The sequence below is a fragment of the Penicilliopsis zonata genome, assembly GCF_001890105.1.
Source record: "Penicilliopsis zonata CBS 506.65 unplaced genomic scaffold ASPZOscaffold_8, whole genome shotgun sequence".
In the NCBI taxonomy this organism is placed as follows: Eukaryota; Fungi; Ascomycota; class Eurotiomycetes; order Eurotiales; family Aspergillaceae; genus Penicilliopsis; species Penicilliopsis zonata.
In genome coordinates, this window is record NW_019208918.1 from 1,058,228 (window position 1) to 1,068,963 (window position 10,736).

The window sequence follows — 10,736 nt, forward strand, 5'->3', positions numbered from 1 at the left end:
CTCTTTGATTGGCAGGGTCTAAGAACTTCAACTTGTAATAAAATCTCTCTTTACATTTATTTGAAGTTCGATTGATTTCGCCTTTACAATCAAAGATACCTGACTTGTTTTTATTTAACCCATATGGCTGGTTTTTATCTAGCCAAGTTATAATAGAGTAAAACTTAGTATATATATAGGTTAGGTAGTCTGCCTGATTACAGTTTTACCTAGTGCCTTGAAGTACCTACTAGTTACTAGCTCGCCAAGTTCCTATCTACTGCAGAGCTGTGGACCTCAGTGAGCTGCGCAGGCCTGTGTCCCTTACAAAAAATATGAACTTAATAAAACTTCATAATCTTAGATTTGGTCTATCATATTACTTATAGATCTTTCTGTATATTATAGGCACTGGGGACTATCCTTCTATATATTAATAGTTTAGTAACCCTTGTAACTATTTACCCGTAATTAGATGATCTCGATTATTAAAAAATATATATTCTATAATATTTAGAAATGCAACAGGGATTTACGTGAACTAACTAGTGCTATTAAATTAGTCTAGTGTCGGCATTTGGGTAGCCCTATATACACAAGGTAGGTAGCTAATTGGGTACCTTCACTTCGGGTCTGCTCCCAAAATCTAACATCAAATCTATATTTTCTCTGTTCAACTACAGCGTGCTGCTGGTCTCTAGATAGTCAGGTTCACTATCTGACCAGCTTCTAAGTATTACTAAATTCACTAACCAGGATTTTATGTGGACTTCTAAGCAGGACAAGTTGGGTACTTCAAAGCGCTGTTCTTTTGTGGAAGCTAGTTTACCTGAACTGACCGTTTTGAGGCAAGATCATAAAATACCGTGTCCCTGTTCTAAAATATAAAGAGTGATATCTCTATTCAAGGGCATATTGCGCCTTCTGACAGGTGTACATTCTTTTCGGAATGGGCTCCCCGCAGCCCAGTACAACCACTGGCCTTGGTTCCAATGCCAATCCATCTTCAGTCGTACCGATCAGTGGAAGGGACCCAAAGCCATGCCTCGGTCAAGATGCAGGTTTCACACCCCAAAGTGAAGATGACATAGATGCCGCAGACCACAATAACCATGATTTGACTCCGGGAACCAACTCTCCTGGAAGTCTTCTAGCCAGGGATATGCAGCAGAAAACTCCCACATACAATTATGCTTACGAAAAATTTATAAGCCACGCCGAAGCCAAGATGTTTTATCAACATCACCAGCTGGCAAATCGACAGGGTGACACGGAAATTCCGCGAAGCTCAATGCCAACCTCGGCTGCTGGTAGCTCACCTGAAGACGATGCGTCAAACAGGGAATCAGACACCCCCAGGACTGTTGGCAAGACAGGCGAGGCGCCGCGACTTTCTAATACGCCCTCTATGATGGCGAATCATTCTGATCAAGAAAACAATGTTCGTTCCCCAGGGCCAGAGGAGAGTATGCTGGTCGTTGATCAACCCGACGAGGATCATGCATACAATCTGGGGTTGCCGAATGAGCATGAACTTTACTCCTCAGTCAGCGACGCTACAGTTGCAAGTAATATTGGTCTCGCCACTTCTCAAACCTTTGGGGGCATTGCATCTAGCAACAATGCGGTCGCTTCTGAATTGAGCATGATATACCACAAGATCAAAGGGCTTCTCGACAGGCGCTCTAGGTATATAAAGCTGTCACTGCAAGGGCCCGGAGATAATCCTATGGATCAGTCGGACTGGAAAATCGAGCCACCTCCTCCAGAACCCGCCTGGGATAATGAAAAGGAATCTTACCTATCTGGCTCAGGAGAACGAGTATACGATGAGCGGAAACGGAGAAAAATGGGCCAAGATATTGGCGAAGATTTCGATATGTCGAAGTTCATGCCTCTTCCTGAGAAGTCGAGTTGGGTATTCGAGTTGGACGGAAACAGTGTGTATCAGGTCTATAAAACACAGGCGGCCGCACACTCTCACAACCCTGTTGTTCAGGTTCCTTCTTTGAGAGATTTTTACATGGATCTCGATTCTATCATAGATGTTTCATCTGACGGACCCGCAAAAAGTTTCGCTTTCAGACGACTCTCATATTTGGAAGGCAAATTCCAGTTGTATAAGCTGTTGAATGAATATCAGGAAATAGCCGATAGCAAAAAGGTTCCTCATAGAGATTTCTATAATGTCCGAAAGGTTGACACCCATGTTCACCATTCGGCTTGTATGAATCAGAAGCATTTGTTACGATTCATCAAAAGCAAAATGAAGAAGTCTCCAGACGAGGTTGTTCTTTTCCGCGATGGAAAACATCTGACTCTGGCGGAAGTTTTCGAGAGTATCAACTTAACGGCCTATGATTTGAGTATTGATACTCTGGATATGCATGTATGTTCCACCCGGTTTTCGAATGATGTCCATTTCTAACTGGTCTCCTAAAGGCACACACAGACTCATTCCACCGATTTGATAAATTCAATCTCAAGTACAACCCAGTCGGAGAGTCTCGTCTTCGTGAAATTTTCCTGAAGACTGACAATTTTATCAACGGGCGCTACTTGGCAGAAATCACAAAGGAGGTTATGTCCGATCTGGAATCTAGCAAGTACCAGATGGCAGAATGGCGGATCTCAATCTATGGAAGATCAATCCAAGAATGGGACAAACTCGCAGCCTGGGTGGTGGACAATAAGCTGTTTTCGCCAAATATTCGCTGGCTCATACAGGTGCCCCGTCTCTACGATGTTTACAGATCAAGTGGCATGATGGAGAATTTTGAACAGGTCATAGCAAACGTATTTCGGCCCTTATTTGAGGTAACGCAGGATCCTTCCAGCCACCCCAAACTCCACATCTTTTTGCAGCGTGTCGTGGGGTTCGACAGTGTCGATGATGAAAGTAAGGCAGAACGTCGGCTTTATCGAAAATATCCGATTCCTAGAGAGTGGAGCACCAAGCAAAACCCCCCTTATAGTTACTGGGTTTACTTCATGTTCGCCAACTTGGCATCTTTGAATACATGGCGAAAGGAGCGTGGTTTCAACACCTTTGTTCTACGACCACACTGTGGAGAAGCCGGTGATCCTGATCATCTTGCAGTGGGTTTCTTATGCTGCCACAGTATCAGCCATGGAATCTTGCTCCGGAAGGTCCCTCTTTTGCAGTATTTGTTTTACCTGGATCAAATCGGCATTGCGATGTCACCTCTCAGCAATAATGCCCTTTTCCTCACATATGACAAGAATCCATTTGCAAATTTCTTCAAGAGGGGCTTGAATGTGTCGTTATCAACAGATGATCCTCTCCAATTTGCTTTTACTAAGGAGCCATTGATTGAAGAATATTCTGTGGCAGCGCAGATATACAAGTTCAGCGCTGTTGATATGTGTGAACTTGCCAAGAACTCGGTCAATCAAAGTGGATTCGAGCTGTCATTGAAGAAGAGATGGCTTGGTATAAATTGCCATCTCTCTGGGGTTTCCGGAAACAATGTTGCAAAGAGCAATGTTCCTGACATTCGGGAAGCCTTCAGATACAAAACTCTCCAAGAAGAGCATGCTTTGTAAGTGTTGGTTCATTCCCCAAATCTATGAGTTGGCACATGCCCTCGACAAAGACTAGAGCCGGCATGAGCGAGGACTAATCGGCTGATTTCCACCAAGGATTGAACACTACGCAACATTGTCGGATTAAATAGCACCTAGTGCATCCTAGAGGGCATCGCCATTCTACAGATTCCTCTTATACCTTCATGTTTTGACATCACTCTCATGTAGTACATGATCATGCTTCTTTTCCTTTTCTGCAGATTTGATACTCATTTTTGGGTTTAAAGAGAAGTCAGTGTTGATATCAACATTTATAATAACATTATTATTGATAGTTAATATCTAGGTTTATGTGAGAATTGGCTAAAATATGCATCTTATACCTGCTTTTGCTACTCTAATAAGTAGGTTTAGATTATATAAAGAGATCTTTTAATGACTTGTCCTTTTGATAATAATCGTCACTCTAAGTGATAATGGGACTATTAACCCTATTTTGTTATCATTCCTAGCAAGACTTGAAATTTGCTTAATGGAGAAGAACACCACTTAGAATTGTGGATACTTTCATGTCATTTTATTGAAAATCCTAGGCAAAGGGTCCCATGATGTGTAAAGATTACTCTTAATACTACTTTGCCCATTTATAGTTTTATATTTCAGTAATAATTGTAACAAACTACCAAAGAAAGAGAAGATCTTGATTCATTATAGACTCTTAAATGGCCCAGCTTCCTCTTCTTTCTCTCACTCCCCAGGTTTCAAGGCTAGAATCAGCATTAACCATCCTGGGTTGCTGTCTAGCCCACTCATGTATATACAGTTGCAATGCCACCCAACGTACGCATCTACCACCAGGGGTTTCTTTATCCAGAAAGATACGCTCCCCAATCCCGACATGACCTTGAGCCACTGAACTCAAATCATCTCGCCGGAGCGCGTCTATAGAGATGCCCGAAATCTTGCTAAGCTCATGGTCATAATAACGTGCCACTGAAGGATAACCGAGAGAGAGGTAGTTGTAGATTTGAGTGACAAATGTATCATTAAACTCTTCGTTAATCTCTCCTTTGGTAAGAAAGTCCGTGTTGTCGCCTTCCTTACAGAGGCCATCTTCCAAAGTACAAGTGGACGGACGCTTGCCATTCTGTATTGTTGGCGTTGTCAACGGGATATCAAGATCCACAATCACATCGTCAACAGGTGGTATTGGCGTAATGATACCAGACAAAACCGACTCTCTGGGATGATACCCGAGTTCGCCCGCCTTGAGACATGTTCCCTTCCACAAGCCGCCTCCACCACAATCATTGTGTACGTGAGCACTCGCGCACCAAAGACCGCAATGCTCACATGTTTCCTCCTGGGTCCCTTGCTGATACGTGCTTGCGTGTCCATGCTCGGCATCACAAAGGGTCGACCTGGGAGACAAACTTTGAGGGAAAACCAAATCATCGCCAAGCATGGGCGGACTGGCGCCGTGTCGCATTAATGTTATATTCGGGTCTCTCTGCCATGCCTCAAGCGTATTCGTTGGGGGGAATGACTGTAAGCGGCCAAAGGCCTGCCCTTTCATAGCCTCTGCGGGTGTGTACGCTGGTTTCTGACGGCCGATCATTGCTCTGTCTCTCATCTCGGCCTCTTCTTTATGTTGGCGCATACATTCAAGTTCCCATGATAGATCCGCAGACGACTGGCGCCTGAGACTAAGCTCGTTGCTAGTATCGAAAAACGCAGAATCTTCACCTTCCGAATCAGCGTCTTCTTTGTCGATAGCAAAATGTGCTACAGGTTGGTAAACCTGCTCATTAGGGAAAGCCGCAAGAGCCTGTTCCTTCAACTGCTTTTCAGTGGAACTAGCAGCAAGTGAGAGCAGGTAGCCAGAAAACCGCTCATCGCAACTCTCTCGAAATTGTTTGCGTTTTTGATGACGTTTCATGGACTCATCGGATGATGCAAATGGTGATGTAGACAGGGATGGGGCTGAGGTATCAGAATCCTCGCTGCTGCTAGATGGAATAACTGGCAAGTCAGGGACTCGGAAAGAATGGGTTCTCTTCTCTTGACGTCGCACGAGGCTTGCATAAGAGAAAGGTGACTCGGAACCTTCATAGGCATTCGTGCTCAAGGGTGGAAATACTGTGGAATCAAAAAGGCGAGAGCAAATAACTTTGTCGTTCAGAGCTTTAAGTGGAGTTCCCGGATTATTTAAACATTGGCTTCCTCTCCGGAAGGAGCGTTTGGCGGTCTCTATAAGCTGCGGTGCGAATTTTCTTGGTCCAATCTGTTGGCTACATGAAGTTAACGGCGTTGCAATGGAATTCGACGACCACGCTTGTTCTTTTTCTCGACGACTGCTGAAGGTATATGTATCGACAGGTTCCACCAAAAACTTCCTAGGCGGCTTTTGCCCCCGCTTTCCCTTTGCAATATCGCCGGATGACACATCAGAAAGGCTGTTGTCTAGACAAATATTAGGTTGGGAGGATATTGCCGAAATGGCTTCATCAGGTGGCTGCGGCACTTGACAGGTGGTTTTAGACTGGCGTGTGTAAGCTTCAAGTGTAGGCTGCTCCTGCGTTGGACTCAATCTCCGTTGGTCTTTTGAGCTATAGGTGGACATCTCAAGAGGCTGGGCAAGAAATCTCCTTGGTCTGCGAGGCTGCTCTGGAGATAGGGGCCGGGAAGACATGTTGACCTCTGGCTTTTTCGCCAATTTGGATGTCATTCAAATCGAAATTGCTAGGGTCTAGGTGTTTATTTTCCATAGAATTACTTGAAGTATAGGGAGTTTGTTGAGAAAGGTAATATGAAAGAACAGGCGACCGCGAGGGAAACCGAAAGAACAGGCGACCGCGAGGGAAACGGCTGAGCCTGCTAACTTGGAGAAGTTATTTGTGATGGGAAATCATTATTCAACCCAATTTATGTGGCTTTATGGGGTTAACAAAGTAGATATGTTAGGCGGCCTTGTAATGGACCTTGACATCGAGAGAGATAGGTAGATAAGGCAGGGAGGTAATAGCTATATGTAGTAGTGTGGAACCATGGGCAGCAATAGGGTAGAGTATAGTGCTCTTTTAAATATTTAGGCACCTAGTAGTTATTTACCTTTCACTACCTGTGCTATTTATTTGTTCTTTTCCTAATACCCACATATTTTTGATAAATCGGTCTCCCTTCCTAGTCAAGCCATCAAGTTCTGCGCGTAGCGCGGCTCAGACAACTGCTCAAGGGTCAAAATGTTTAGATAATAAATTTACTAGTTATTTTGTGAATTTTTATGTCAATTTTTTATTGTCTATAGTATTGACTTGTTTTAAGCATTTATAAAGTTGGTGATGGTTAGAGTATGCTAACTAGGGCTATATACCTTAGTAGAAATATCTTCCAGGCCTGTGCGCCACGGGCCTGCTGAGGCCCATCCCTTTATCTATCAGATCAGTGACTTTTTAGTGCCTTGGCATAGAATTTAGCTTATAATATTATTTAAGCTTATTACTAAGAGGTTTTACTGTTTAACTAATTTATTGGTAATCTCTAAAAGATAAAGCACTTGATATATTAAATTTGAGATGATAAGAATAATAACAATAATAAGAAGCCTTGAACCTCGCAATCATGTGGGGGAGGCTTGACGGAGACGACAGAGGCCAGGAAAAACTGACTGGGGAAGCATGGGAACTAAAAACGGCAGAATCTTCCAACCCCAGTTAAACCGTGCAATAGTGCATGGCTATATGTATATATATATATATATGGTATTATAATGCATATTATTAAAAAACTTGTTTATAAAGGTTACAATAAGTCTTCACTATAAGTATATAAAAAAAATTTAATATAATAATCTTTAATATATAACACTGGCTAAACCCAACCTGCGGGTTGGGTTTAGGGCGCTAGATTCCTAACCTGCTAGGTTTCTGGGTATGCCTAATATAAACCTATATCCACCCATAGGTATAGTGGGTTTTAATTAGGAAACTTATAGGTACCTAGCATATAATATTAAGCCTATAGTTATTATCTTAATAAATTAGTATAGATTAGGTTTAATCTATACCTATACTTACCTAACTTATAATAATTTACTATAATATTATAAATATACATAGAAAATATTAATATATTATATATTATATAATAATTTATATTATATAATATATCTTATTTAATATATATAAATAAAATTCGGTTGGACTTTAGTACTCTTTATTCAATACAATATAGTAATTTAATATATCTATAGGTTTACTTATACTTAATAGGTGAGTATAATACCTGATGAGTATAGCTATAGGTTCTAATTAGTAAACCTATACCTGACCTGGGCGCAGGTTAGGTCAGGTTGGGTCAGGTTCACCAGGTCAGGTATAGCCAGTCTAAATTATATATTTATTAATTATGTACAGTATTAAAGATATATAATATATATTAGATATAAGATAGTTAATATTATTCTGGTATTGTAGTACTATATTAGGCTTATATGACCTTGATTATAGAATTATCTAGCTAAAACTAATTATCAGTAGGGTATAGATAATAGCGCTAGCCTCACCACATGACTGCCTTCATCTTAATAGTCATAGTCATCTCCTAATAATTAATCCACTATCATTATTATTAGTTATTATATCCTATTTAATAAATTATGTTGGCCCAGCAGGCCTAAAGAGGGAAGATATAGCTAATAGTTACTATTACTACTATAGCTTAAATATAAAATAGGTGATTATATAGTAAAGCTATATTAAATAAAATACTATAAAGCCCAATGAAGTATATATCTTTAATATACCCCTTATTATTGAGTATTTATCTAGACTAATTAATCTCTTTATTTAATATCAATTAAAGTATATAATAATAGAAAAAGAGATTATTTACTTATTACTTATTACTTATTAATTATTTCTTATTTAATTTATTTTTAATATAGATTAATATAGCTACTTTCTAAAGATCTATTAATTTTTTAAAAATAATATACTTTATCTAGTTTAAAGACTTTATTAAGCTATCAATAAAGTTTATATAATTATTTATTTGTTTAATCTTAATTAATCTCTTATTAATTATATTATAAAAAAAGTTTTGATGTATTTAATTATTATATTAAATTTATTCTTTTTAAGAATATCTATAATATAAAATAAGTTAATATAAATAAGACTAAGGTTTTTTTTTAATATTTATAATAATAATTAACTTTTTAAATTATACAGTCTCTTTAATTATTTATAATAAAGTATAGAATTTAATAATAATATTTGATATAATAATAAATATTTATCTATATAAAGTCTATAGGATTTATAAAGATTGTAATATATATTTTTATTAACTTATTATTATTATTATTATTTATATAATTAATATTAATATAAATGGCTAGGCATTTATATAATCTATATTTTGAAATCATATTATTATTCTTATAATACTTTAAATATTTTAGAAGATATTTAATAATTATAATATTAATTTATATTTTTAATAAAAACTAGTATTAGAAATAATTAATTATATATATAATATTCATAAAACCCTTTATAGTTAATTAATTAATTTTATTTATAATTTTTAAATATTAAAAGAGATTTAGAAAAGGGGATTAGCTATTAAAAAGCTTTAAATATTATAAATTTATTAATATATTAATTAATATATAATTAAATATACTTTAATTTTAATAACTATTATTTAATATAAGATACTTATAAGATCTCAATTATTCTATTAATATAATTATATATTAAATAATATTTTAAGAAGTTTTAATAATTTATTAATAATCTTAAGAAAAAAGGTTTTATTTAATTAATTTTTAATATTATTAATTTCTTTTTAATAAATAAAGTAATTAATATATTATTAATATATATTAAAATTATTATTAAAGTATTTTATTTATAGATATAAATATAAGGATTATTAATAATCAATATAAATTTAAGTTTTATAAGTTTTAAATTAATTATTTTATTTTGTAATATTATTAATTACTATAATACTTATTAAAAAGGATACATTATATTATTTATTGGTTTAATTAAATTTTATTAAGAATTATATGAAAATGTATTAATTAATTAATTTAATAATTTAATATATTAGAATAGAGTTGATCTATTTTATTAATATATTAAGTATTATAATTATTAAGAGTAGAATATTAATTATAATTTTTAATATAATAAAGATATGAGTCTTATTAAAATTATAATCCTATTATTAATAATTATTATGATAATTGAATAAGCTTTATATATAATAATATTTATTATTAATATTTATTTTAAATAAAAGGATCTATTTATTAAATATTAAGAATATATTTATAAATTCATTAATTATTATTTAAATATTTTTAATTTTTATAACTTAATCTTTAGTAATTGTCAGGCACGGATGGCCTGGAGAAAGCGGAAGAGATGTGTGGATAGATGATAGTGGTGGTGATCTAGGATGCGCGCAGGTGAGAGAGAAAAGGCAAGTAGGATGGTGCTAAGCCTAATTAGGCAGACACCTCTAATATACCCCCCTTTACTAAAGCGCTCTACCTGATGCTAAATACATAAAAAAAAAAATCATGATCTTAATCCTCCTCTTAGCCCTTAGATATCGCCTTTCCTTATATCACTATCACTATTCGCTATCTTATAGTTGCCATATAGGATACGCCATTTCTTATAGTTATCCTATGATCCCTATCTGTGGTCGTTTCTAGTCGCGATTTGAAGGTTTTGGTCGTAATAGGAGGGGGGGGTTATTGGCGCATGCCCCTAGGGTTGGTGATGCTATTCTTATTAAATCATAATAAAAAAAATGTTAATGTTGAATTGTCGACGTTAAATTGTTGATGTTGAATCTTGATGGTGACCTAGAGGCCCCTGCCTGTAGGCCTTGCCCATAGGCATTAATTTCTGAATTTTTCTTATATTGACGCGACGCGTTGGGCCTGGAGGCTTTATGGCCCCCAGGCCTGGCCTGTAGGCCCTAATTCTTAATAGGAATAAATTAATATGAAAAAGATAAATATGATGCTGGACCTAGAAGGAAATGTGATATGCTATTATGTTAGGCAACGGATGGCCTGGAGAAAGCGGAAGAGATGTGTGGATAGATGATAGTGGTGGTGATCTAGGATGCGCGCAGGCGAGAGAGAAAAGGCAAGCAGGATGGTGCTAAGCCTAACTAGG

At 36.8% G+C, this 10,736-nt stretch overlaps 2 protein-coding genes across 2 annotated transcripts; one reads left to right on the forward strand and one right to left on the reverse strand.

Moving 5' to 3' along the window:
* The first annotated feature begins 637 nt into the window (after nt 1-637).
* On the forward strand, nt 638-3,915 carry ASPZODRAFT_133366 (hypothetical protein). The gene is made up of 4 exons (XM_022723258.1): nt 638-769; nt 828-2,368; nt 2,422-3,542; nt 3,643-3,915. Exons 2-4 carry the CDS (start codon nt 929-931, stop codon nt 3,671-3,673), a joined length of 2,592 nt encoding a protein of 863 aa, XP_022580837.1. The 5' UTR covers nt 638-769; nt 828-928; the 3' UTR covers nt 3,674-3,915.
* Nucleotides 3,916-4,166: 251 nt separating this feature from the next.
* Nucleotides 4,167-6,220, reverse strand: ASPZODRAFT_159850 (hypothetical protein; the record flags this gene model as incomplete). Its single annotated transcript, XM_022726434.1, has 2 exons — nt 4,167-5,429; nt 6,192-6,220. The coding sequence occupies 2 exons, from the start codon at nt 6,218-6,220 to the stop codon at nt 4,247-4,249; spliced, it is 1,212 nt and encodes a 403-aa protein (XP_022580838.1). The 3' UTR covers nt 4,167-4,246.
* Nucleotides 6,221-10,736: the final 4,516 nt, after the last annotated feature.

Coding starts and splice junctions, on each gene's coding strand:
- ASPZODRAFT_133366 (XM_022723258.1), top strand. CDS start 929: ATGGGCTCCCCGCAGCCCAGTACAACCACTGGCCTTGGTTCCAATGCC. Junction 2,369..2,421: donor TTGATACTCTGGATATGCAT/GTATGTTCCACC, acceptor GGTCTCCTAAAG/GCACACACAGACTCATTCCA. Junction 3,543..3,642: donor CTCCAAGAAGAGCATGCTTT/GTAAGTGTTGGT, acceptor ATTTCCACCAAG/GATTGAACACTACGCAACAT.